Here is a 27,702-nt window from a genome sequence, read left to right as displayed (position 1 = left end):
TCATCCGACGCTTATCACCAACATCATCATCCAATTTAATCTTATCTCTGCAACAAACTGCCCGGAGTAAATAGTTTTTTTCGCAAGTTGAGGCCCAAGAAAAAAATAAAAATAACCTTCCGAATGAAAAAATAAATCATATCAACCCAAGAAATCATTTGATTAGTAGTTCCATCAAAAAACGCCGTACGGTTAGAGTAATTTCTCGACCTTGTTTACCAACAGGTGAGAAAGTAAGATGGTGTTTCGTTGTAGGTCCGAGTGATGAATTTCTTGGTGTAATAAATAAAACAACAACAACCAGAATCTTCTGAAAGGAACAGAAAATGTTGTCGCCGAGACTCAACTTTCTTTCAAAGTCATGTGAGTACTTAATTATTCAAACGGCCCCCCTCTTCGCTCCACCATCTTTTGCTGCTTAAACTGTTGAGTAAAAAAAGTTGTACTCGACATTTATTGAATGTAAAAAACGCTGTAAAGTTGAAGCCAAATTTGATTCACGTGACTCCCTATCTTAATTTCATATATCCAGTCACTTCCTCTGGTTTTTACGTAATTACTCGTGCTGTGAAGTGCTCCATAACACCCGGTGTTTGTCTGAAAAGATTATCATGTTGTCATTCTGAAAGGCTAGATCTTAAGTAGTTCCCTATAAAAGCTTCAAGTTGAAATACTGTTCGAAGCACGCATACACCTTTGATACTTTAGCAGTCAGTTGGTCAAAGAACGCGAAATGGAGTTATCGTTATCGTTATCGTTATCGTTATCGTTATCGTTGTGGTTGTCAGTAATGAAAAACATTAGCTCAGAATGCGTAACGGGGTCGCTCATTCAAAATTGTTGCTCAAGTCGTAATTGCAGCTCCCTTGAGCAACAGAAATTCAGGGTTCCCACCCCTAGTGAAATGTTTTCCAAGAAATATCGAAAACATTTGCAAAAGAAACGAAAAAAAAAGCCCTCAGTCACTGCAGTGACGTCAGTAACCTCCAATAGCCGAATAAAATTAGAATATAAACTAATTGGCACTATTTTTTCTGCGACACTATTATATGGTGTAATTAGTATGTCTATTCTTCTCGAAATCAAGTTCTTTTTTGGTCTAGCGAGTAGCTGTGTTAAAGTACCTCATACGGGGGCCCTCATTAGCGTTCGATTCTGCTGCTAAGGGCGATCAGAGCAGTTCCACCCGCATGATTTGCATTTTTGGGAATGAGTTAAGGCAAAAGTGACCCCACCACTTTTCACTTTTCATTAGAAGCATTGTACGTATGCACAGTATACTAAAATATAATAGGCTTAGTCGCCACTTTCTACAATTCGGAGTTTGTGATTTAGACCTTGCAGAAAATATTTGATGACGAAAATACCAAAAAGTTTCAACAATGCCGTATAGAAAAGTGTTTGTGTCATCAACTTATAACGAGATCTCACAGAAATCAAGATTTGCTTTTATTGTGGGGAAGAAACAATAAGGAAACGTCTTCGTGTTTGTCGTGAGAATGCTAAAATGATGGATGTATCGTATCTGCTAACCATTTTGTAAACAGAACACTGTCTTATAGGTTAGGTTGGCGCCTACTTTCGAGTAACATAGTAGTTTGTTGGCCCACGGTTGTGAAACGAATTTGTAGTAAGAAAAAAGCTCCAGTTCCTCTTATATAAAGGTTGATAATGTCATTGGCCACAGATGGTATTCAATGTAACATACAAATATTCTCAAAGCATATTATTTTGCTTGGCTTTGATGACACCTTTCTTCTTGACACATTTCTCTTTGCCTCCTTTCCTAAAAGTGTACCGTTGCACTGCTGATACCACAGGGACAGCAGTTGATGTCATGGAATAATACGTAAATTGATGAGTATAAACCAAAAATAAAGAAAGCTTGGCTTGAGCAGTTGTATTCGAGAGAACATATACCCCGAAAGCTTAACTTTTGTTGAGTAGTATAGAGGAAGGAAAAAAAAAAAGAAATAGCTGATCCTTTCCATGTCACGTAAATAGCAATACAGAGACTGACTGTAAAGCCTGTACATAAATGACCGCTTCTCATAGTCTGAGTGAGTATCGTATACGAATTAGGTATACTTTGCGACAGAAGTTACTGTTGGGAAGTTGGAGACGCTATAGAATCTTTGATGTAGACAAGCGTCCCTCTCTCTCCAGGTGCAACAAATGACTGACTTGTCGACGATAACAGATTGCAAGCTCACTTGGTAATATCAGTCAGAAGAGTATTATACAACTGTTCCTAAATAGAGGTTGATAAGCTAGTGATGTTGTATCTTGAATTTGCACGGCAATTTGGTGTTAATTTACACAAACCCCATTTATCTCTCGACTTTGTAGTTGTTAAAACATTTTCTTGGCAAAGCTAAAAATTGAACAAAGACAGAATCTTTTTTTGTCACTGTTCTTTGTCTCTAGTGAATACAATGTTGCTTGTAATTTAACTATGAGAAAGATAACACTACTACACATTAAAGCATTTTGAACACACATCCCTGACCAGTAATGAATTCAGTTTAAAGAAACGATGGATAATTTCTTTTGGCCACGCCCTCGACTCAAACTGTAACCTTAACTTTGTTTTTGATACGATAATAATTTTCTTTTTATAATTTTGATTTCTCCGTGCAAATAAGAGAATAACAAACGCAAAAACTAAAAACTCTAGAAATAGCATTATAGACGCCTGATTTTTCTCACCCATTACTTTTGTGAAGGAACAAGATAGCGATTTGTGTTTCATATTCTTATTTCGAAAAAAGTAATACAAGTTAGTCACACTACACACTTTACATCTCGTACAATATCCATCACTCTTTTGTAATAAATCACAAAGAAATTGAATAAAAAAAAATATAACAAAATATGTTAAAAAAGAGACAAAAACCTCCACATCATCAGCTTGTATATATATCAAACATAGTTTCCACACAGTCTTTAACACTAACATTACTATTACTACTTTTTTTCTTGTTCACTACTACTATTACTTTTCATCCCCACCCTCATATATAAATGTTTTTCAAAAGTAATAACAAACTGGAGGAAGACGGAGAACAATCAATTCATAGTGAAAAAAACATTGGTTCATTTTCAAATGACGATGAGTTGAAGAGTGTTGTATCAAGACACACGGCAGATTATGATTTGTACGTGGCAAAGTCAAATCCATCAGCAATCAATCAAGCAGAGGGACACAAGTTAAGACAAGCTTTGGATTCGCGACATGTTAGTATGATTGCTCTTGGTGGAGCTCTAGGGTATGTATTTTCAATTCTCTTTCAATGTCGTCTAGGGTGAAGAAGAGCGTGTTTTACGTTTTTTTTATATGTGAGTGTGGAGTACACCAAAAGGCAAAAAGTACTAGTATCAAATGAGATATTGAAACAATCTGGTGATACTTTGATCGGATAAGGGGTTGCAATACCAAGACAAACAAGAAAAATTTTCTTTAGTCAGTTGGCGTCGGACTTTTACTACCGTGATTTTGGTTGTTTTGTTACACAAAAATCGCTTCCAATGGTGGGGAAAACAGCCATATTGAGTCCTGTATACAATTCGAGGATGCAAAGACACAAAAACGCCTAAAAAGAAATTCGCATCACGGGACAACTTCCAAATTCATGGGGATTTACATGGCTTTTTCGAGACCCACGAAATATTTTACACGAGTCACATATTTTGCGGACCTTAATATTAAGCCCAATGGACATATGATATGGCTGAGACTTTATACTAACTTCTTTTACTTAGCACTGGTTTATTGATTGGTACTGGTAGTGCATTGAAAACCGCTGGACCTGGGGCCATTTTGGTGGCTTATGGTGCCATTGGATTTGTGGTGTATATAGTCATGACAGCTTTGGGAGAAATCGCCTGTTGGGTTCCATTGAATGGATTTGCAAACTATGGTAAGAGATATTGTGATGAAGCACTTGGATTTGCTTGTGGGTACACCTATTTGATAAAGTACTTGATTTTACCCGCTAATCAATTGACTGCTGGCGCGTTGACTATGCAATACTGGATTGATCGAGATAGGGTGAATCCAGGGGTATGGATAACAGTATTCTTGGTGGTCATCATGGTCATCAACTTCCTTGGAGTTCGATTCTTTGGTGAGATTGAGTTCTGGTTGAGTTCATTAAAAGTCGTCACATGTTTGGGATTGATCATATTGTTGTGGGTTATTGCATTGGGTGGTGGTCCAACTCATGATAGAATTGGATTCAGATTCTGGAACGACCCTGGTGCTTTCCTTCATTACACCGACTCGTCAAAGGATCTTTATATTGGAGGCTCAACTGGAAGATTTGTATCATTTGTTGCAGTATTGGTTACAGCAGTATTTGCTTACTTAGGTACAGAATTGGTAGCCATCACTTTCAGTGAGACAAGAAACCCAAGAAGAGCTATCCCCAAAGCAGTCAAGTTGACTTTGTACCGTATTCTTGTGTTTTACGTCTTGTCGATCTTATTCGTCGGTATGTGTGTTTCTGCTAAGGATCCTTTGTTGTTGGGAGCTTCAGGAACGAACGCCGGAGCTTCACCATTTGTCATTGCTATCAAAAATGCCAAGATTGATGGATTAGATCATGTTATCAATGCCTGTATCTTGTTGTTTGTCATGTCAGCTGCAAACTCAGACGTCTATGTTTGCAGTAGAGCTTTGTACTCCTTGGCTGCTGATGGGTATGCACCGAAATTTTTCACAAAGACCAACAAGTTAGGTGTTCCCTATTATGGTCTTGTCGTGTCTTTTTTGTTCTGTTTATTAGCATACATGAATGTATCATCTGGGTCGGCACAGGTTTTTGAATATTTTGTCAATGTTGTTTCATTGACTGGGTTGATTGCTTGGACATGTATCCTCACTTTCCATATTGGGTTCATGAGAGCATTGAAAGCACAAGGTTTTGACAGAAATAAAGATACAGTTTATCGCTCACCTTTACAACCATATGCAACTTATGTATCCTTGGGAGTTTGTGTGCTTGTCATATTGATCAAAAATTTTACTGTTTTCCTTGGTGACTCCTTCACCTACAAGAATTTCATTACTGGTTACATTATTCTTCCTGTATTTTTCATTTGTTACTTCGGATACAAGTTTTTTTACAAGACGAAATGGTTATCACCAACTGAAGTTGATTTGGACACATTTAGAGATGTTATTGATGCTGAATTTGAACAATACGAAGCTGAGGATGCTGAAAGGAAAGCTGTTAGAGAAGCTGAGGGAAAGAAGTATGATAAAGAGTGGTTCTATGAGAAGTTCTTGGGATGGATCTTTTGATGAAAGACGTATTCGACGCAAGTGTTTATTTATTGATTTTTATATAGCAATATCGCTTTAGAATTTGCAAATATCTAATTTGGCAACGATGTAATGTAGAAACAACGTGAGGTTGAAGGTGAGTCTGAAAGAAGGATCGCATCAGCACAGTTTACAGTACGATGAGACAATAGCTTTAGATATGGCAATGTAGAAGAATTCTTCCGTTCCAAATCCATTTTGAATAGATGTGAACATTCTGAACGACATAAATGAGCCAGTGAGAAATGTGCTTGGTATTTTTTTAACGATCCAAGAGATTGTAAGAGAAGTTGAAGATACTTTCAAGGACCCCATTTCACTAATTTTTATCCATCAATGGAGCAATTACATATTCACGTATATTGAAAAATACTAATAGAGTAACACATACAACTTGAAGCAGCTTGCCAAGAATACTTGGCTGCAAAGTAAACTATCAAACAAGAAGTCATACATTTTTATGGCATAGAGATAATGGATGCTAAAGCAACAAGGACAAGTCCCTTACCTCATATGAGCTTAGCTGAAACATAAGTTGTAGACCCATCTCCATGCTTTAACATACCAGGTTCCATTAGCATATTCCGCTTGTTTAGCGGCATACTCTCTTTCTTCAACTTCTTCTTCATCATCAACTCTTTGCTTACCGCTGGTGATGTCAGCTGTCAAGGGAGTTCTAAACTTGGTCTTTTTAAACACCTTCCAAAACACAAATAAACAAACAAAGAAAGCAGGGGCAAAGTAGCTTGTAAACAAGTTGGAAACACTAAAATTACCGGGGAAGAAAATCCAGAACCCATTAAAGAAAACCACCAAGACGGTGAAGATCAATCCCGCATAAGTTAAAACAGGATGTAGCCATTTGGGTCCAGTAAAGTAGGGGTACTCTGGGTTTCTTATTTTTTGCTTGTGTTGAGCCTCCCATGCTCTGCGGAATTGGAAATATGACCACCACATACATATATACGCCAACAATAATCCCGTAGCACACAAGTTTACAAACCAGTTGAAAACTACCACTCCATCTTCATTTACATTCAAGTAAGCAACCAATGATACGGCAAATGTAACAAGGACGCAGTAAACAGGAGACCCATTCTTTAAACATTTTGATAAAAAGCGTGGCAAGTAACCAGCCAATGAGGCACTGTAAAGTGACCTAGTGGAACAGTAGAAAAAGGCGTTACCACAAGAAAACGCTGATGTCATAACACACGCATTGATAACAGATGCCAAACCTTTAACCCCAACATCTTCTATACCAATGACCCAAGGAGAGCCGGCTGACGTTGCTGAGCCAGCTTCTAATTGCTCGACTAATCTCTCGTTTACTGACGAAATCAAGCAATTGAGGAAAAAGACACCACCAATGTAGAATAAGTAAACTCTGATATAGACTCTTTTTGCCGCAGTAGCCATAGTAGTCCTTGGTCGTTGTACTTCAGACGCAATCATTGAAAACCCATCTGCTCCTCCAGCAGCAAATCCTGCCCATATCAAAGAGCTCCACCATGCAAAAAACTTACCAGTACCACCGCCAACCAAGTATTCTCGAAACAACCCACCTTCTTTCCAGTGTTGGAACCCGTATGCTCTTCCTTGTGGGTTTCCTCCACACATTGATATAAGGGAAAAGAGCATCAATGCCATGATCAAAAACACCTTCAAGATGGAGGAATAAAATTCCACTTCACCGTATATGTTACAACCAAAGATACCAATTAACGGGTAAAGCAAGATACAGAGGGTAATCCACACTCCTGGGTTGAGGTCCGACCAATATCCAATTAACTGAGCCACTGCAGTAGCTTCAATACAAACAAACATCATACAGGTGTAAATGTAGATCAACGATGAGGCAAAACCAAGGGCTGGATCAACGTACCTGGCGCTATAGTGGATAAAAGTCCCTTTTATTGGCAAGTAAGAGCACATGACACCAATACATTGCATCAACGGGTAAACAACGACAACTGCATAAATGGTAAATGCTAAAAAGAACGATAGGGAACCACTTGTATGCAAAGGAGATCTTATACCAAGAAACAAACCACTGCCAATGGACTGACCCATAATCATCAAGTTTACATGCCTTGAATTCATTCTTCTTTGAGTTTCACCATACTTTTTGGGGTCAAGTCGATCTTCAAAATCCTTGAACTGTATCTTACTCAGCTCTTTGTCGATTGAATCAGATTGTCCTGATGCTCTTTCGACATCAAATATTGCCGGATGCTCTTTTCTTTCTTCACTCATTCTTGACAAAATGTAATAGATAATGAGATTGGAAGCCTGTTGTTGTAGTCTAAAGCCTTTACTCGATACCATTGACGGATATTTATAGCCTCATCAGTTATCTGGTTTTCACTTTCCAAAACCATTGATGTAAAACGGAATTGAAAGCATTCGGAATTTTTCCTACGGAATTAGATGCCATTTCCCTGTAATAGAAGCGGAAACCTTGATTTTGTAGTCAAATTCAGCATCTTTGATAATAATTGTTCAATGATGATACGAGTTCTGTGATGAAAAATTTCTTAGCCTTAAAGAAAAAATGAGAAGAAAAAAGGACTTGATTCATAATAACTTTTGTCAATGATCTTTTGCGTTCAGTGCTTGATATAGGGCTTCGGGACCCCTTTGGTCAAGATTGAATCTTTGGTGCTCATATTGTTGGGGCATTGGACAAAACTTTCTACGAATCAAACACTGACCAGTGTGATGTGATTTTGGGCACACGCAATCTCGCTTTGCATCTTCCCCACAAAATTAGAAACCGTAAACGGCTGAAGGAGAACCAAAAAAGAAAAAAAAAAGACCAACACTAAAACTAACAACATATATGCGCACAAACTATAAGACTCTAGTCTAAACTGTCACAATTTGTCAGTTGGATAAATTGCAGAGAGTACGCGCTTTCCAAATGTTCAAGTGTTGTTGTGTTGCTCAGTGGCTACAATGAAAGCAGACTTCTAGCTTCTCACGCCGATGAACGCAGCTGTAATGTGATGCTTCATTTCTCCGCATATGTACTTTTCCAGTGTGTCCTGCTTTGGGAATGATTGTCCCAGATGAAATGGGTTGAATATTATAATTGATCAAAACCCCTTTTGTGCGTGATTACTGTTTGTAATAATGGGCTTTATCTGTAAATTTTTAATTGGTGTTTTGGATTATTAAAGAGGATGTATGGCTGAATGTTTCCTAAATTAATGAAACTGCTGATCTTGTTTTGTACTTTGGAACAAATTAACATTCATGAATGATATACTACAGGAGCGGGGGTATATTTTGAAGACTCAAGTGGTAGCATTTCAGGTAACCCAAGTCTATAGACCCACATTCCTAGACGGATAGATTTTTCAGAAACCAATCGATCAATGATTAGGGGCTTCTCACTGGTTTAAATTTGAATTTCACTCCTTGATTTATTGAATCAATTTTTTTGAAAAACTAAGGTGTTGTTGGATCAGTAATTTGCAACAATTTCGATCCAATTTTTGCGCGGTTTTAAGGGAAGAAAGCTAATTATTTAATGTTTCTATTCTTGAATTACACGCCACTGCAAGCTCTATCGATTAGAGCCAAATCCCATGAAATTAGAGAGACGCCCACCAGGCTTATTTCTTGAGAGATATACTACGTTCAAGAATCGAGTGCTCAAGACATCAGGATCGTGCAAATATACACACTCTCAGAGTATACAAAGTAATTGACAAACATATTCAAAGCACATCCACCACTTAGTCAGATTCTATGTAAACCAAAATGCGTAGAATTTCTGCCATGCTTTGTGATACCACTTTGCATTTTGATAGAAAACAAATTCCTGTTCACGAATCTCCTTCTCTTCAGCCTCCTCTTCATCATCAATGCGTTGCTTACCACTGGTGATATCAGCGGTTTTTGCAGTCCTAAAGTGCGTGCGTTTAACAACTTTCCAAAATACAAACAAGCACACGAAAAACACGGGGGCAAAGTAACTTGTGAATAGGTTGGATACATTGAATTGCCCAGGGAAGAATATCCAGAATCCATTGAAAAAAACCACCAAAACAGTTAATGCCAACCCCAAATAAGTAAAGATTGGATGCATCCATTGCGGACATAGAAAGTAAGGGTACTCTGGATGCTTCATTTTTTGCTTGTGTTTGAATTCCCAAGCTTTGCGGAATTGGAAATAGGACCACCATATGCAAGTATAAGTCAACAACAACCCGGTGGCACATAAATTAACAAACCAGTTGAAAACGACAGCTCCACTTTCATTAACATTCAAGTATGAAATCAAGGACACAGCGAACGTGATAAGAACGCAATAAATTGGAGCCCCATTTGGCAAACACTTGGCTAAAAAGCGAGGCAAGTAACCACCTAAAGCAGCGCTATATATCGACCTAGCAGAACAATAAAAGAAGGCATTTCCACACGAAAAAGCCGACATCATGATACCTGCATTGATCACCGATGCCAAACCTTTGACTCCAACGTCTTCAATTCCAATCACCCAAGGCGAGCCTGCTGAAGAGTTTGACCCTTCCAGTAATTGGGCAACAAGTTTTGGATTGACTGAAGAAACCAAACAACAAAGGAAAAACATACCTCCAATATAAAAGATGTAGACTCTAATGTAAGTTCTCTTTGCTGCATTGGCCATGGTTGTTCTTGGACGTTTTATTTCACCTGCAAGCATTGCTAAGCCATCAGGACCGCCAGCAGCAAATGCCGCCCACAACAACGAACTCCACCAGGCCAAAAATTTACCAGTACTTCCATCAACCAAATACTCTCTAAATAAACCACCTTCTTTCCAGTGTTGAAAACCATATGCGTCGTGACGAGGGTTCCCACCACACATGGATACAAGTGAAAAAAGCATCAACCCCATGACCATAAACAATTTCAAGATTGATGAGTAAAACTCGACTTCACCATAAATATTTGACCCAAATATTCCAATAAGGGGATATATCACAATGCAAATAGTAATCCAAGCGCCCGGATTAACATCTGTCCAAAATCCAATCACCTGGGCAACCGCTGTGGCTTCAAGACAAACAAACATCATGCATGTGTAGATATATATTATACTTGAGGCAAATCCAAGAGCCGGGTCAACATACCTAGCACTGTAGTGAATAAAAGATCCCTTGATCGGTAAATAGCAACAAATGACACCAACAACTTGCATCAAGGGGTAAACAACAAAGACAGCCCAAATTGTAAAAGCCAAAAAGAACGACAAAGAACCACTTGTATTCAAAGGAGTTCGAACACCAAGAAACAAACCACTTCCAATTGACTGACCAATAATCATCAAACTCACATGACGAGGAGTAATTCTCCTTTGTGTTTCTCCATGCTTTTCCACATCAAGTCTATCATGAAAATCACCATGCAACTTGATTTTTTCAGTTGAGATAGATTCTGCAGGCTCCGATACGCATTCAACATCAACCGAAGTACTACTTTCTTTATTGAATAGGTTTTTAAAGCTCATCTTGCAAAATAACAAATTGAATCTACTTTGAATGTCTTCAAATTGCCAGCTCCATCATGGAGGATAGTGCTCTATTTAAGCCAAAGGGCCACCACCATTAGCAAGAAACGTAAGACCCCAGGTTTAGACTCGCATGTAAGGCTGGTTATCATCAACTTGCTTTAAACCATTGACTTCATTTTGGTTGAATGCAACGGAATTTTGAAGATACTCGGAATATTAGAAACGGAATTTGGTCGGAAATTTAAACAAACGCAATAATCGTTTGAATCAGCCACTTGCACTAAAGCTCCTCGAAAAAACGGAATTTTTTTTGCTTATCAAAATTGGTTTCACTTAAGTCAGCCCCCACATTATCCAACCAATAAAGTCTTGTGTTCTTCGCAGAAAAGCGACAGCATCGTTGTATGGTGCCACCTCTTTTCACGATTTAATGTGTGACGATTTCAAAAATGTGGAAAAGTTTCTCTTGCGCTGATAATTCCAAATTGGGTAAACGAAACTGATTTTCACTCTTGGCAACTTTTAAACCGAACACACACGGAAATCTCATTCTTCAATGTAGTATATTGAGCGGTTTAGGCTATTTATCAGCTGGGGAAGAAGCATTCATCCAAGGTTGGGTGGGGGAGAGTCTCTTGTGAGGTTAGGTTGGGTTTGCATTACGAGGAAAAGCATGCGATTTTTTTCCACAATTTGTCTGAATATGGAATATAGCCTCTACGTTTTTGATTACTTAAAGAGATATCTCATTGTTGAAAGCATTAGCTCAGGGTTACGTCTGGAGTACCGGCTTTGGAAGTCAACAATGAACCTTGTAAGCCCGCAAACTTGCAAATGCTTGCCCCACATTTGAAGCGATTAAACATTCAAAAATAAGGTTTAAATTGTTTACACAAATTGCGTGTAGAACTATAAACAAGTGACGCTTTAAGTACAATAGCATATGAAATCCTATCTGCCCTAGCTTTACTACCAACCTCTCTTTTCCAACTTTTCGTTCTCCTTGATAGAGTCAACTGATATACCTGGCATCAATTCGCCCAAGTCAGTAGAATATTCCAACAACTTGAGAGGGTCGTCATAATGAGTGACAGCATTGACAATAGCAGTGGCAAGCTTTTCAGGATTCAGGGACTTGAAGATACCAGAACCAACAAATACACCATCACAGCCCAATTGCATCAACAAGGCAGCATCGGCAGGAGTAGCAACACCACCAGCAGCAAAAGTGACAACAGGCAATCTTTTCAATTCCACAACGGTGTTGACCAATTCAACTGGTACTCTCAATTCCTTGGCCAACGCTTTTCTTTCCTCTTCAGTCTTTAATTCACATGCTTCTTGGATGTCTTTGGTGATGGTCTTGATGTGGTCGACTGCAGAGGAAATGTCGCCAGTACCAGCTTCACCTTTGCATCTAATCATGGCAGCACCCTCATTAATTCTTCTTAATGCCTCACCCAAGTTTCGGGCACCACACACAAATGGAACGTTAAATTTGTTCTTGTCAATGTGGTCTACAGTGTCAGCGGGAGTTAAAACTTCACTCTCATCAATATAGTCCACCTTCAAAGCTTCCAAAATTTGAGCTTCAACAAAATGCCCAATTCTAACTTTAGCCATAACTGGTATCTGGACATTCTCCATGATCTCTTTAATCATATGTGGGTCTGACATTCTACAAACTTGGTTTGACTTTCTCATTTCGGCAGGAATTCTTTCAAGAGCCATGACAGAACAAGCGCCAGCCCTTTCGGCAATTTTTGCTTGTTCGTAGTTAACAACATCCATGATAACCCCACCTTTCAACATCTTGGCTAACCCTTCTTTAATTTTCAATTCTGACATCGTGAATAGATGGTAATATGTTGGTATTGACTAATTGGTCGACTGTGGATTTGTAAATTAATATCTAAAGGAAACTGAAATCGATATCTATAGTAGTCAAAGGTGAAAAATTTAAAAGAAAAACTATGACCGAAGAAATATAAGGTTCTGAAACAAAAGTGGAAAGGGACACAAAGAAGTCAGATTTTCTGACTCTTTTTTTTTTCACGTCTTCGTATTTGCCAGCGGAGTAAAAATGAACCCGATTTGCCTAATATTATGTTTATTGGAAATGCAAGGAGATTCACTACTTGTGTGAGAATACCTCACCTCGGTGGTATCGATTACAGGGACCAAACCTTCATGTGGGGGTGCTTGTATAGGGTAAGGGCTGGAGCCATTTTCGTCGTAACAGAATGATCCGGTGCCAAGACCAGTTAACACTTCCAATTTGGGCCCATTAGAGTATCCATGGCATAAAACGCCTCATAGTTTGTACGTAGAAGGCAAACTATTTCCGCCTTCTAGCTCATTTATTCATTCAGTTTCCAATGATTCTCGGCTCAATTCCAGTCGTATGCGCTTAAATGTTCCACTAGTTTTTGTGTTTCATTGGAATCAATCTCTCCAAAGTTTTTCCCTAGGAATTGCATAGCCGCTACGAGAGTTACTACGCCACTCCTCTAGGAGCAACTGCAATAAACTACTTCCGTTAGTAAAAGTCCATCCGAGATTTCTGCTTCACGGCATCTGATCGAAAAATAAAAAAGAGAAGAGAAGAGAACGCTTTTGCCCGAGTCAATTTTTGACAAAGTATAGTTAGATAACGTTATCATTGAAGAAGAGCCACCACAGACAATGACTGTGCCAAAGCCAGTTACATTAGGAGTGCTTGCCCTTCAAGGAGCGTTTAGAGAACACATCACCTATTTTAAATCCGTTATTCAACAGAGTGAAGAAAAATACTCTAGTTATTCTATCAACATTATTGCAGTTAGAACCAAAGAAGAGCTTGAGAATTGCGATGCGTTGGTGATTCCAGGTGGTGAAAGCAGTTCTATGTCATATATTGCAGAAAGAACAAACTTGCTTCCGCATTTGTACGACTTCGTTTCTGATGAGTCAAAGTCCATTTGGGGTACTTGTGCCGGTTTGATTTTCCTCGCAAAAGAGATTAAAAATGCCGTTGAAAATCAGACATGCTTGGGAGGTTTAGATATTCAAGTTAGTCGAAATGCCTTTGGTCGACAAGTTGATTCATTTGAACAAAATTTGGATTTTAGTGGATTTATACCTGGATGCGATAACTTTCCCACGGTGTTTATAAGGGCGCCAGTTGTGACCAAGATATTGGAAAATGAGGAACTTGGTGGATCAGCTTCAGACAAGGTAGTGAGGTCAAAGAACCATTATGTTAATAAAGCCCCAGTTGAAGTATTGTACAAATTGCATAACTACGATGGGGAGAAAAATGAACTTATTGTAGCAGTTAGACAGGGTCGCATACTTGGCACTTCTTTTCATCCTGAATTGTCAGACGACAATAGGTTCCATCAATGGTTTATAGATGAGTTTGTTTTGTAGATAGAGAGTACGTATAATGCACGTGCGGTCAGGGGAAACCTGAAAAATTGAATTATAAAGTGAAAATTACTTTTTGGAGAACTTAATACTAGTAGGGACTGTAAATACAATATGCAACATGCCAGGTCATCAAACGCATTAACCAATAAGATTCACGGCGAAAATGTGGAGACATCGCAGCTGATTGTACCCGTAGGGCGAATGAGTGCCAATCAATCAAGTATAACTGTGGGGTCGAAGCGTGCTATCTCAAACAACCAACTTTTAGTCAACAAATCTTCTGGAACTTCCATTGTTGTAAACCGCCAGAACAACCATAACATCGATTCAACAAAGAGAGATCTACCGAATTTGTATAAAACAAGCAGTAACAATAAGGAACTCAAGGCCACAATACAATTGACTCTTTGGTTTCATGAGGGTCGAACGACACAAGAGGATGTATTACTCGATTCCAATGCTTTTCCCGGAGGTGTTGCTCCTGGAGAGGTGTATGAACTACAAAGTGTAGATTCACAGTCACCAAAGAAGCTAGTGTTTAAGTTATCTCAACGAAATATTCGGGAGCATCAAGATACGCCAGAGTTAAAACCATTGGATGCACGACAAAAACAGCAACAATCACAGTCCCAAATTTCGCTACAATCAAATCCATACCAAAGACTACTTGACCTAGCGCCAAGGAGTGTTGTCCTGGTACGACGAATCACAAACTTGGATGCGGTAGCCATCGATTCTATGGAAATATTCATCAAAGATGTGAATTTGTCCAGAGATGCCATGTGGCAATTTTCGTCTTCGTTGGTTGATAGGTGTTGCCACACTGAGCAAAGACTTTCCTTTCTCAACAACAGGACAGGTGTTGTTCGATACATGTACAAGAATGGGAAGAAAGTATTTTCTGGTTACATAAACAAAGAAACTAAAATTATTTATAGAAGTGAAAGTGCAAAGCTTACTGTACTTATTCAACTATCAAGGGAAATGTGGAATTTTGAAGAAAACGGGGAAATCATGTTTCATAAATTGGTGAATAATTTGTTTCCCAAAATATTTCGACGCTGGAGAGACAAAGGTACACATCACTCAATTACAATAGTCTTATTCACAAGTGTGGACCTTACGAATGTTCCATGGACAAACTTGCTTCCTGGAGAACGCCCTTCTCAACGTCGCGATTACTTTAGGGTTGTCGTGGATCAGGTAAACATTGTTCATTGGGATCGAATTATGGCAAATTTGAGACTCGAGTTTGCAAATTTCAAACGTGATTGTATGTTGAATCGAGCACAAGAATCAAGGTATATCTTGGAAGGTCAGATGTTGCCCGCGGTGAAGGGAAACTTTCTAGAAGCGGTGAATGTAGCTTTGGTACTGTTTAATGACCGTTTCAGAAATACTGATTTAAAACATTCACTTAACCACTTTATCCTTATCACACCAGGAACAGGATTATTTGATGTTGGCTACGATTTACTCCTCGAAACAAGTAAAAAAATGTCTATTATTGATACTAGCCTTGATATCGTGTGCTTGAGCCAACCTCCGTTACACGTAACGCCATTACTTCGATATATCAAAAATGGGAAAGTGAGCTATTGTGTACCTATATGGTGTGACATTTCCTTCTTCAAGGAGAAGCAAGATGATATATCACAGTGGATTCCAAGGTGCAAGATTTACGAATTGCAAATGATGGGTGTTATGGAAAACGAGGCGAGTGATGCACGCATATCACGTTTGTATTTGAAGAGACAAGGCGACTCATTGACCGAATCGATGGATAAGTACGATGAGTCCATTTTTCTGCCTATACAGCGAAAGGTGGAGTCAGAAATAGACTTTAACATTCCTGAACCAAAATTTAAGGCACCGTCTATAAAAGATTCTAAGGCAACACTTTCCTTAATATTCAACAACCGAACTTCCCTTCTCCCAGCAAATGGTTTGACAACCAACTCGGCTGCTATGGGGACAGTAGCTCATCCTAGTGGGGAAACATCTGCGTTGTCAAGATTGTATAACATTAACAAGTATAGCGAAGAGAAGGCAGTAACCTCACCCACGGCGCTGTTGAAAAGCGTTCCAAGGTCTAGCGAAGGCAGTCAAATTGAAACCTATCGAAAAGACTCGCAGTCTCCAAGGATCATCAAAGCTGAGACCTTATTCTCCAAACGAGAAGAGAAATCTCGAAAGCAAATCAATGACCCAAAAGCCGGCGCAAGAGAAAAGTTTGCCGCAATCTCAGAATCTGCGGAAATTCCCCCTCATAACTCTCTTTGGATCGAGATTTCCAACCCTTCGAGAGAAATCACAAACAATATTCTTCAGAAATCAAATGTTAGCAGATGGAGCAACCTTTTTCCGGACAAGATTCAGCGTAAATTGATCAAATGGAGATCTTTTCAAGCACCTGCAGCATTGCCTATTACGACAGGAGTGTTTCCTACTCAGCAGCAATTACAGCTGCAGTACACTTTTCAAAATTATACGGTGTACTTGAATAGTGAAAATTACTTGGAGCTACGAACAACTCCGGAATTAATGAGGGAGATGATACAACTACGATTGATGTCGGGTTTTCAAATTTGTTATGGAGATGGTGTTAAAAAAGCTGAAGTGGAGAGAAAACCAGCGGGTAATGCTGAGTCCATTATCAAATACTTTCCGGATGACAATTTCCTTGGCTCGAGGATATATTTGTCCATGGATGATGAGATTCACCGTATATTTTGTGATTACAATGGAAATTTAAATGTTCAATTATACCGGAAAATAATTAAGGATGATGAAAAGAAGATTACGCTAGGTCAACGTGTTTCTCAACCTTACTTTCCTTTAATTAGGACTAGGTATGCAGACGATTATTCACCATCACAGGTGGATGCGATTGCTCAATATCCACAAAAGTATAATTGGAATCAGTTCGATCAGTTTTTGGCAGGCTTTGATGATGCGTTACCTGATGACAAAAAAGAATTTCACAAGATGAAGTTTGTGGTGATGCCTGCAGAGATACCCAAAAACGCATACTATTTGAGTAATGAACATTTGAATGCTGAGGAGATAAGAGTCGAAGGGTTGAGAAAATTGATAGCAGTTATTGAAAAGGGCAAGTATAGGAAAGACCACAGCAAACCAAAAACTGCTGATCGGTTCTCCGACGTTAACTTTTACACTGGAAATCTCTACGACTTTTTATCCAATGAATCAGAGAATTACGACCTCACGGGGAATCAACCAACGTTGATGATACCCGAGCATATGCGTTTCAACAAAAGTATAAAATTATTAGAATTGGCACTTGAGTTGCAAAACCCACAATCTGGATTGAAACTTGTCGATAGAACGTGGCATTTCAAAAAACATTTGCTGTGCTTTATCGGAAGCGAGCTCGTGACATGGCTTGTTGACTGTTTTGAGGATATAGATACACGAGAGGCGGCTGTTACTTATGGACAAAATTTGTTGACTAAAGGTGTTTTCAAGCACGTCGAACAGAGGCACGGGTTTATTGATGGCTACTACTTTTATGAGTTTGAAGAGGAATATCTCGAAAAGGTTGACAAAGTGAATCGAGGCTCCTGGTTTAGTAGTAGCACCAAAAAGGAAGGTTCTATCACGTCAAAATCTACCTCGTCACCGAAAATTCAAGGACAAGAAGGGCTCGTAAAGGTCACGACGTCCCACAACATAGGCTCGGAAGTGTCATCAATGGCGGACTCTACCGGGAAAAAAAATAGGAAGTTCATTTTGAGCAAAGCGATAAAGTTTGACGTAGACCCTTTGAAAAAATCAAACAGACTGGAGGTGATCACTGTACATTATGACCGTGTTCATAATCCCGATCATTGCTATCATATAAGACTACAATGGCTCACCACCACCACCAAGTTTATAGAAGATACAATTATGGCGTGGTCGCGGTTATGCGAAAGACATGGTTTGAAATTGGTTGAAACTCCTTGGAAAGAATTGTGCATGATACCAAAATTGAGTCCGTTTCATTCATTTGTTGAAGTCAAGTTATCAGTGGATCCTTTATCTGACGATGAATTCGCTGATCCAAGAATTATAAACTCAAACAAGTACTACTATCACTTGTGCTTCTTGAAGAAGATGAGTTTTTTACTTGATAATCGCGCTACTTCGTTTTTCCTGCGTGATAATATTGATATCACTTATAGTTGGGGTAAACCTACATTTCAATACGCGCAATTTATACACATGACAGGGTTTTACATTGTTGAGTTGAGAGATAGTGGCGACTTTTTCATGGCTCCTAATAACATGCATGTTACCAGAGTCAATTCTTCAGTGTCGCCTTCAGGAGATTATGAAGCTAGTTCCAGAACAACTCACTTGGACTCTCAAAAAGTCATGTTGAATTTTAGAGCTGCGTGCCAAAATGCACAGTATTTAAGAGAGGTGTTTCGTGATGCGAAATCTAGCTGGCAAGAACAGTATGTTTCACAAATTACGTAGCGAACTTCCCATACACACTAAAACTAATCAATTTGCAATTCTTTCAGCTATTTTGATAGTATCAGCCAAAACACCATGAGCAGTCACCTCAGCACCTGCACCAGCGCCTTGAATGATGAGTGGGTTAGGATATCTATTTGTCTTGATTGCAACAACGTTGTCGCTTCCCTTTAATGATGCAAATGGGTGGTCAAATGGATACTTTCCAATCTCTACTGAAACATTGTCATTCTTTAAATCAACTTTACCGACAAATCGTAACACTTTACCATCAGCAAATGCCTCGTCTTTAACTTTTTGAATATCTGCGTCATATTGTGGCAATTTTTGTAAAAATTCATCGGCGCTGGAGACACTTTCCAATTGTTTAGGAATCAAACTCTCAACTGGGAAGCTTGTTGGGCTCTCAACATCAAATCCAGCAATACGAGCAAGAATAGTAACTTTTCTTGCCACATCCAATCCATTCAAATCGTCTCTTGGATCAGGTTCAGTGTAGCCCAAACTCTTTGCTTTGGTGACTATATCAGAAAACTGAACACCAGATTTCTCGGGAGTTGAAAACTCGTTAAAAATGTAGGACAATGTACCTGAGAAAATACCCTCAATGGTTTCCACTTTGTCACCGGTAAGCACAATGTCTTTTAAAGGACCAATGATTGGCAAGCCTGCACCCACAGTCGATTCATGGTAAACCAAACCGCTTCCTTCTTTTTCAGCACTAGAGAAAATGTCATTCCAAATTTTTAAAGCTGATGAAAAAGCTTTTTTGTTCGGAGTTGCAATTGAAATTCCCTCCTTGATGAAATTTGGATAACTATTGGCAATTGCTTCATTTGATGTGTTGTCGACAAGAATTGTTGGTTTGTGGGCCCCCTTCAAGTATGCGATCAACTTTTCCAAGCTCAAAACTGATTTGGCAGGTGCTGTTTTGTATGTAGCTAAATCAATTGGCTTGTAGTCGTCATTGTAAAGTGCTTCTTTCGACGATCTAGCCAAGTACACCACATTGAAAGCGATGTTGGTCTTTAAATTTTTCAATTGATTGATGTAAGCTGATCCTACCACTCCGGATCCAATGATAGCAACATTGACTGATTTACTCATTCTTTGCACGTTTATTCAAAACGATTGGTTGTGTGTCCACAGTTTGGATGAAAAAAAAAATAGAGAAAGAAGATAAAACTGTGAGTAATAGAGATCACCAACGCTACCGTAAAACAATTACAGAAAAGAAAGACAGCTACAGTTCACTCTTTACGCTTTTCTATAAAATATACCCCACAACGATTGCAATCATTGTTTTTACCAAAGCTCCATTGGGGCCAGCTATATTACCACCACTGGTATCTTTCCCATTCTTGATGTATTTGTAGTCGTCTAATGGTTGTGGAATAATCTCTAATCGTGCCAATTCCCGAAAATCCCATTCGGTAGCTTCTCCTTGAGTTTTCCAACACCAAAATATCCATCCTTTAGTATGAGCGTTGTACTGGTAGAGTTGCATCTCAACAAACCGACGGTAATCTTTTTTCTGTTTGCCAGACCATTTGGATGGATGCCGCGTGACTTCTGAGCATTTACCTGCAGCTTTGGTATCATATGGCGCTGTACCTTCGTATCTGGTTCCCAACCCAATACCGTTGAGCCATGGTGCACAGTCAGTTAGAGCCGCAGACCATTCCCCCACAATAGCTGGATGTTTCTCCTTACTTATTGAGGCGGCATAATTCTCAATATTCTTCAAGTGTTGAGTGACATTATCGGCAACAACATTTCCAAATACCTCATAATGGTGGTGATCAACTACTATGTTTTCAAAATGAGCCGTACTATTTAGTGTCCTATTGTGATATTTGATCTGGCCTCTGGAGAAAAAGTCATCCCAATAGCCCATACTTTGGAAAGCATCATGAAACAAAAGGGTATTATTGACTGATTGGATGTCCCTTGCATCATTATAAGAGTCCACATAAAACTTTTTTAAGTCTGTCATATTCAACTTTGGACCCAACGGTTCGTTTAAAACTTCAACTCCTATGATTGTGTCGCTATAATTACGTGCATATTCACCGGTTCCGTATTTTTCATAAATCTGTTGCAAAACTTCAATGGTGTGATCAACATATTCTGTTTTATTTTGCCACCCAGGGTACCCAATATTTCTCAATCCTGAATTGTCAAATCCATTCTGAGTGTTGGGGGCACCATGCAAATCAATCAAGACTTTCAAATCATGCTTTGAACACCATTCAATTGCCTTGTCGAGGAAGTCTTGTGCCCCAGAGACATAAGGGTCACCGTCAAACTTTTTGAAAGACCAGTAGCCAACAGGAATCCTGACCATATTCAATCCATGATCACGAATCTCCTTGAAATCTGACTCTTTATAAAATGTGCTCCAATGATGGTCCAAACGCTTTGCTGCCTCGTCGTGGCCCAACTTTTTGCAATAATGGTATTCATCCACTGGAAGATCTTTTTCAGTTTCGTCATGGGATAACGTATCCTTGAAAAGTGACGGGGTGATATACGGCTCGAGGACTAGCCAACCACCAATACTTACACCCTTGTACTGAAAGTCGGCTGTGCTATTAGACAACCCTGAAACAAATATTGGTATTGAAAGCGAAAGAATTAAATGATATAACGAATGAAACATGGAACACAACGAGGCTAAGCTCCTATCGCAAAGTTAACTGAGTCCAATTGTCAATAAAACAATGGTGGATTTGGCTTTGCAAAAAAAAGGGGTCCTAAAAGATAAGTCTTTGGATCGCGCGGAAGATAGATCTAAAAGAAAAGACGGCACAAGTTGGACCGTCGGCCGTTAGCTCGGCACGAAGTATCACATAAACAATTCACTACAACATATCATCTAAACACCATTCTTCTCCTTCACTTCTACTCAAATACAAAAGAGCAACGAATATATACAGCGCAGCAATAACAGGTCCCACTTTTTTTTAAAAAAGAAAGCAAGTATCGGCGAAAATTAAACACCTCTCCAAACACTTCAAAGCACTTCCCTTGCCCCACCTTAATCCAAATCTTCTGCAGTAGGTTTTGTCTCACCTGGTGCAGCACCTCCTCTACTCAAGATGCTTGATACCGATGCAGGTGGATATACAGCAATCATCATAACAACTAATTCGTAAACTTCTTCTGGTACGGTCTTTTGATATACTCCCAAGATATCAGTTGGATTAGGGTATACGGCTAATGCCTTGTAGAAGCAAATGGCAGCGTCTGTGGCGTTATCCTTAGCTTTTTGCTCACCTGTTGCCACTTGTTCCATGAAAAATGCTTCTCTTTCATTCAAATCAGTGGGAATTGGATTAGCTCTCAAATCTTCCAAAAGTGCTTTCTTGACGGTTTCCAATTTAAGTTCTTTGGTCTCCTTTTCAACCTTCTCCTTGATCTTTTGCTGTTTAACGGCTTTCTTCTTTAATGATTTTCTGAACTCCCTTGAATTTCTACGTTGGTAATCAAAGTATACGGCGTATCCCGCAAATACTGTAGCAACCACTGCTGTTACTGTTAAAGCTTTGTTCATTGTGATGTGTGGTGGAAAGGTTGTATATGTAAAACGGCCGAAAAGAAACCCGATTCTATAGAAATGGCTTTTCTAATTTTTTTTTTTGCAAAATCGTCCGGAAGTGAAAAGAAAAATGAAAAAAAAAAAAGTTTTTGTTATGATGTAGACTTCCTAAAGTGGAAGTAAGTACATACAGTCTGCGTCTTTAGCCCAACCATTTCTCATTGTCTCTTTTTTGACAAACAATTTTCATCTGATTGGCGCAGACGGAACAAAAAAAAAAATAATCAAGTACCAAACTCAGTTTGAACTTATACGATCACACCCCACCCTACCCCAACCAGCCATGTCAGAACAGGTAGAAGTTGCAGAAGCTGTCCCACTTCCTGATGCCAGAAACAAATTTCCAAACCCATTAGCCAATTTCAGTAAAGGTTTGGGCTACCCCGAATGGCATCCAATTGATACCCGTAAAGAAGTTGGTCAATTATTCAAATTTGGGTTTTATTCAACCGTCGGATCATACGCCTTTTTGTATATTTGGAAAAGAACCACTTTCAAATTGGAAATCCCCATTGCCGCAATCACGTTCCTAACAGTTGCCAAAGGTGTACAATCATCAGTAGCTAATTTAAGAGAAAAGAATGATTGCTGGAATACATTTTGGGGATTAACTGCTGCCAATACGGTCGTTTTGAGTGCGGCTTTTAGATCTATGCCACCAAAACACAAGATAATAACGGGTGCTTTGGGTACTTCATTAGCAACTATTGTTGACCGTGCGTACTGGGCTCAATCTACAAGTAGTCCAACTGCAGATGCCAAATATGAATTGGCTAATGAAAACAAAGATTTGCCAAAACAAGGATTCTGGGATGTTTGGCAAAGAAGACCCATTACTCAAACAGTGGAGGAGTTGGGTGTTGGACGTGGTATTTTCAAACCTTGAAAGAAAGATCAAACACAGAACTTGCTAAAATTTATTTAACCACCCCTATGTACAATATTTATACAGTCCCTTTTCAATCAAAACAAAGGTCATTCTTACAATTGTTTATACGGATATTCTATCTTCTTGTTTGACTTCAACTTCCACAACTTTTTCTTCTTTTTATTAACAACGTGTTCAACAAACACTTCTTCACAATACTTGGCCTTCCATTTCCTAATAAAACCAGGGTCCCATAACTCACTAGCAATTCCTAAATCTTTGCAACATCTCATCAATGCATTACTCTTGCATCCTTCCAATGCCGTAGTGACTTTTTCTTCACCACCAAAATAATCTTGCTCTCCTCTAGCTATACTAATCAATCTTCCATGACAAATCAAGCCATATTCGCGGGAAATTTGTGATTTCGTGATAAGCGATTCGGTACGCGGTACTAGCCCCCAACCTCCTGGTCCAAATGCCTTATTTAAAATTCGACGATACTTGATTTCTGGTAAATACAAAAGCCCATCGGGTTTGATCTCAATGTCCTGATCTTTAATCGGTGCTAATAATATATCAGCAATTTCTCTTGAAAATGGTTGCGAGCCTAGTCCATGATAAGAATCCGACCAATCGATATTGTTGTTGGTTGAAGAGTTTAAAACCGACCTCGTTTCAGGTGGAGCATCATGAAAGGCAAATGACGCAGTTGATGTAGCACTTTGTGGTTCTTGCAATGACGGGTCTTGCTCTGCTACTTCATCTTCAGTTGTGATGGAAGGTGCAAGTTTAGATGTAGTTTTTGCCGATGCAGTTTTTGGTACAGTTCTGACATAACGTGAATAAGACCGCACGGGGAAGCATAATGCCTGTGGCGTAGCCCTGAAGACTAATTTTGTCGAATGAAGCATGTTGACGAATAGTCGTTAGGATGAAACAATGTGGTGGGAACTTTATACGGTTGTGATTTTTTTTCCTTCATTTCGGAACATCGCCCCTTGGCGCGACAGTAACGTATCTATAGTAGAGCCTCTCACTACAAGGAAAAAGTACATATTAAAATACAATGCATTAGTTTAGTTATTTATGTTGTCTATACCCACGTCATCCCCAAATAACTCAGAATCATACAAGTCTCCTCTTCCATCCATCTCTGGCAAATCTTCAGCTCTGTCACTATCATCAAACAGTTCTTTGCCTTCCTCGAGTGTATTGTCAACTACTCTTTCTTGTGCATTTTGAACACCTCCTGCAGCTGCTTTCTTTATCTCATTTGCCTGATTTGCTGCCTGTTGTGAATCGTCTCTATCATCGGGGTCGTTCGAGTCTCCTCGATCATCATCGTCATCAAAGTCGGCTCCGCCATCATTGTCATACCCACTTGCAGCTTCCTCACCTTGCTCATCATTGACTCGATTTTGAGAATTGTCAACGGTAACATCTCCTCCTGGTGTTGACGCTGAATGCAAAATCGGACCTTCGATATAGACGTTGGCTTCACCAGCTTCAACATTGTCAACTTGAATCTCTGGTTTCTTCATATGCTTAAATCTTTCGAAATACTCAAAATCAAACAAGCTTTTTCTCAAAGGAGAACCCATCTTGAATCGCGATGTCAACTGATGATACTCTACTTTATCCAGTAAATCAAACATCAGTTGTTGCAATGTATGATCAAGCATAAATTTCTTTTCAATTTCATGCAATGAAGTGAGCTTGTGAGTGAGATAATACTCAATCAAAACATCTTCATGCATTTCCAAAAGTCTCAATTTACCTTCATCATCGATATTCTTAATCAATTCTGTTAGCTTTTCGCGCTCACGAACTTTAGTCTTTGCTTCATATTGCTCCGGTTTGAAAATTGGTTTGATCTTGTTTACTTGCAACCATAATCTCAAGCAAGGAACATAGTAGTAACCCCCGAAATAGTACGATCTAGTACCTGCTGAATATTCATTGTTTAGCATCGACATGATATCATTTGGAACATACACTGGAACACCACCAATCATTGAGTAATGCAAGGGACTAATCTTCTCAAAATTCAACCAATGCTTTCTCCTATCCATATACAATTCAACTGATTCCTGTTTTCGTTGCTTGTTTCTGATATAACCATCGTACTCTGGTGGTGGCTGCTCATTGTTGATACCAATTCCGGTAATATCAATATATGTACCAGTATCGATATCAATAAACCTAGCATCAATGTGATTGTCTTTTCTCGCAACATCTCTATGGTGTAGAAAAGTTGCACAATCAATCAAGTACTTCCCATACCCTTCGCTAACGTCTTCAATCACTAATGTCATATTGTAATTTGCCGATAATCGATTCAATTCGGAGCTAGGCATCTGAATGTCGATATCGATATCATATGGAAACATTAAACCATCCCAGTACCAAGACAAAAGAGGACCATGGGCAATCCATGAAATGATCCCTTTTTCTTCAGCAAATCTAAACCAGTTTCTCAATAACCTATCAAGAATGATTTGTTCTCTCACTTCCAATTGTTCCAAAGTCCAAGTATCATCCTTGATATACCTGAGAGCACCATTAAAAAATCTCCATTCGTAATGCCACCCGGCGTCACTATTACTCTTATCCTTTCTCAAAGTGGCAAGTTTATAATACGTTGGCTCTTTTTCAACTGAATATTTGTTTGCAGTCTTTAACCCATTATAATGATTTATCTCATGTCGGTTTAATCTATTTTGTGCAATTACAGCTGGATCGTATCTTAACTCATTGGTGACTGACTCCTTGATCTTGTTTAATCTGACTTCGTAATCACTAATTTGTTCATCAATTGCTTCTTGCTTGTAATGGAAAGCGTCCTTATCCAAATATAATTCCCTTGATGCGTTGAATTCTTTTTGTCTAGTGATTTGTCTCATCTTGTAGATATCATCGTCTTCATTCAAGGGACGTGCTGGTACTGTTTCAAGAAGTGATTTGAATTCAATCTGTGGATTCATTTCAATTTCTTTCAAGTCAGCTGACATTGGATCTAAATTCCTACGTTGTAGATATTTTTCAAATAAATCAGTACGCACCAACCTCTGACGTTGACCCATCAATTGTGTTTCATACGTTCCATCTTTAGTAAGGAATATCATTGCAATCGGATTCTCTTGAGACGTTAGCAAGTGACCTTTCCCCTGCAACATTACTTCTTTGTGATGGGCTTTATTCATGGGTGAGCTTCGAACGATGAATCCTGGCATATCATCTCTTGATAAACCAATTTCTTCAACCTCTTCGTCTTCCAAATCAACCAAGTTCTTACACCATTTAGGGTATTTGGTTTTCTTATTGGCACGCAGTTGTAAAGATTGACAAGTTCTACGTTCATCAATAGGCTTTAAAATTTCCTCATTCAACATGGTTAAGTCGACCCAATCAGACCAAGCAAAAGGCATTCGAATCAAGTGATCTTTCAGTTTCTCATTAGTAGGGTTATGCAATCTTAATTGATGCTTCAATTCATCCAAATAAACAGCAAGAGTGAACCTCGGTTCGTAATGTAGTTCTGATTTGTTTTGCCACGTTTCAACATAATTGTATTCTCGAGGCGGTAGAAATTCAAGTGGATTTATGACAACTGATGGGTTTTCAACTGAAGTATCAGCTAACCAATATCGATTATCCAGGTTTTCATGGACTTTATTTAGTAGATATGAAATCTTTTGTTTTGGCTCCAACATATGATAATCCTTGGTTTTGTCATATTCGATTTGATCATCAGTAGTGTAATCTATGGAAGTAGCATGAGCTATAGCTAGTTGTTTAAGTTTTTCCTCCTCTAGTCGGTACACTTTGACAAAATAAAAGATGTTTATGAATAAAATGACAAGGAATATGTTCCGTAGAAGTTTGATATCAAACATATTTGTAATGCTATGTGAGTCGTGAGTGAGAGGAGGTGCTGATAGGGAAGTTCGTGTCGATCTCTGCTGTCTCAATAACAACTGGTTTAAATGAAAAAAAAAAAAAATCTGTTTCGGTATAGTTACCGTATGGGTGTTCTTTGTTCTTGTAGTTCTTCACGCACCCTTTTGGTTGTTGTAATCACCTATAGAACAAAGTCTGAAAGATATTAGGGTATGAAGAAGCACTGCACTTTGGTTGTAAATAAGAACTCAAAGGTTGTACAGTATTTTTTTTTTCTTTTCCTTCTTGCATTTGCTGTGCCTCATGAAAGAATAAGATTGGAATTGTGCACAAAAACGCAAACATCAAAGGAACTTTTACATAAAAGTCGTGTGACTTGGAGAAGATATATCGAGATAGACAGATGGAAAGGAAGATAGAGAGAGAGATTTAAAATTTTTGCAACCAACAAGAACGGTTATGTCCGACGAGTTATATCAGAATCTTTTGACGTAAAACCACAGTCTACTGCTTGAGTAACCAACCCTAATTCCTATTAGTGTTATCGTTATTAAAACATATAAAATTACAAACATATCTGGTCTATATTAATGTAGGCAAAACTG

At 38.8% G+C, this 27,702-nt stretch overlaps 12 protein-coding genes across 12 annotated transcripts; 4 read left to right on the top strand and 8 right to left on the bottom strand. All coding sequences in view use genetic code 12, as the record gives it.

The window, feature by feature from the left end:
• Positions 1-3,024: 3,024 nt before the first annotated feature.
• On the top strand, positions 3,025-5,305 carry CPAR2_106690 (uncharacterized protein; the record flags this gene model as incomplete). The annotated part of the gene is made up of 2 exons (XM_036806927.1): positions 3,025-3,269; positions 3,763-5,305. 2 exons carry the CDS (start codon positions 3,025-3,027, stop codon positions 5,303-5,305), a joined length of 1,788 nt encoding a protein of 595 aa, XP_036663814.1.
• Positions 5,306-5,845: 540 nt separating this feature from the next.
• On the bottom strand, positions 5,846-7,582 carry CPAR2_106680 (uncharacterized protein; the record flags this gene model as incomplete). Its single annotated transcript, XM_036806926.1, has 1 exon — positions 5,846-7,582. One exon carries the CDS (start codon positions 7,580-7,582, stop codon positions 5,846-5,848), a length of 1,737 nt encoding a protein of 578 aa, XP_036663813.1.
• Positions 7,583-9,080: 1,498 nt separating this feature from the next.
• Positions 9,081-10,826, bottom strand: CPAR2_106670 (uncharacterized protein; the record flags this gene model as incomplete). The annotated part of the gene is made up of 1 exon (XM_036806925.1): positions 9,081-10,826. The coding sequence occupies one exon, from the start codon at positions 10,824-10,826 to the stop codon at positions 9,081-9,083; it is 1,746 nt and encodes a 581-aa protein (XP_036663812.1).
• A 972-nt stretch (positions 10,827-11,798) lies between these two features.
• Positions 11,799-12,677, bottom strand: SNZ1 (pyridoxine biosynthesis protein; the record flags this gene model as incomplete). Its single annotated transcript, XM_036806923.1, has 1 exon — positions 11,799-12,677. One exon carries the CDS (start codon positions 12,675-12,677, stop codon positions 11,799-11,801), a length of 879 nt encoding a protein of 292 aa, XP_036663811.1.
• Positions 12,678-13,514: 837 nt separating this feature from the next.
• SNO1 (putative pyridoxal 5'-phosphate synthase) lies at positions 13,515-14,240 on the top strand (the record flags this gene model as incomplete). Its single annotated transcript, XM_036806922.1, has 1 exon — positions 13,515-14,240. One exon carries the CDS (start codon positions 13,515-13,517, stop codon positions 14,238-14,240), a length of 726 nt encoding a protein of 241 aa, XP_036663810.1.
• A 111-nt stretch (positions 14,241-14,351) lies between these two features.
• Positions 14,352-18,725, top strand: IML1 (Iml1p; the record flags this gene model as incomplete). Its single annotated transcript, XM_036806921.1, has 1 exon — positions 14,352-18,725. The coding sequence occupies one exon, from the start codon at positions 14,352-14,354 to the stop codon at positions 18,723-18,725; it is 4,374 nt and encodes a 1,457-aa protein (XP_036663809.1).
• Positions 18,726-18,752: 27 nt separating this feature from the next.
• On the bottom strand, positions 18,753-19,832 carry HOM6 (homoserine dehydrogenase; the record flags this gene model as incomplete). The annotated part of the gene is made up of 1 exon (XM_036806920.1): positions 18,753-19,832. The coding sequence occupies one exon, from the start codon at positions 19,830-19,832 to the stop codon at positions 18,753-18,755; it is 1,080 nt and encodes a 359-aa protein (XP_036663808.1).
• A 160-nt stretch (positions 19,833-19,992) lies between these two features.
• Positions 19,993-21,387, bottom strand: EXG2 (glucan exo-1,3-beta-glucosidase; the record flags this gene model as incomplete). Its single annotated transcript, XM_036806919.1, has 1 exon — positions 19,993-21,387. One exon carries the CDS (start codon positions 21,385-21,387, stop codon positions 19,993-19,995), a length of 1,395 nt encoding a protein of 464 aa, XP_036663807.1.
• Positions 21,388-21,765: 378 nt separating this feature from the next.
• TOM20 (Tom20p) lies at positions 21,766-22,281 on the bottom strand (the record flags this gene model as incomplete). The annotated part of the gene is made up of 1 exon (XM_036806918.1): positions 21,766-22,281. The coding sequence occupies one exon, from the start codon at positions 22,279-22,281 to the stop codon at positions 21,766-21,768; it is 516 nt and encodes a 171-aa protein (XP_036663806.1).
• A 328-nt stretch (positions 22,282-22,609) lies between these two features.
• Positions 22,610-23,212, top strand: CPAR2_106600 (uncharacterized protein; the record flags this gene model as incomplete). Its single annotated transcript, XM_036806917.1, has 1 exon — positions 22,610-23,212. One exon carries the CDS (start codon positions 22,610-22,612, stop codon positions 23,210-23,212), a length of 603 nt encoding a protein of 200 aa, XP_036663805.1.
• A 95-nt stretch (positions 23,213-23,307) lies between these two features.
• Positions 23,308-24,108, bottom strand: MGM101 (Mgm101p; the record flags this gene model as incomplete). Its single annotated transcript, XM_036806916.1, has 1 exon — positions 23,308-24,108. The coding sequence occupies one exon, from the start codon at positions 24,106-24,108 to the stop codon at positions 23,308-23,310; it is 801 nt and encodes a 266-aa protein (XP_036663804.1).
• A 165-nt stretch (positions 24,109-24,273) lies between these two features.
• Positions 24,274-27,093, bottom strand: CPAR2_106580 (uncharacterized protein; the record flags this gene model as incomplete). Its single annotated transcript, XM_036806915.1, has 1 exon — positions 24,274-27,093. One exon carries the CDS (start codon positions 27,091-27,093, stop codon positions 24,274-24,276), a length of 2,820 nt encoding a protein of 939 aa, XP_036663803.1.
• Positions 27,094-27,702: the final 609 nt, after the last annotated feature.

Source organism: Candida parapsilosis, contig 005569 (genome assembly GCF_000182765.1).
Source record: "Candida parapsilosis strain CDC317 annotated contig 005569".
Classification (NCBI taxonomy): domain Eukaryota; kingdom Fungi; phylum Ascomycota; class Pichiomycetes; order Serinales; family Debaryomycetaceae; genus Lodderomyces; species Lodderomyces parapsilosis.
Note: the sequence above shows the minus strand (reverse complement) of the source record. Positions and strands in the feature narration are given on the sequence as shown.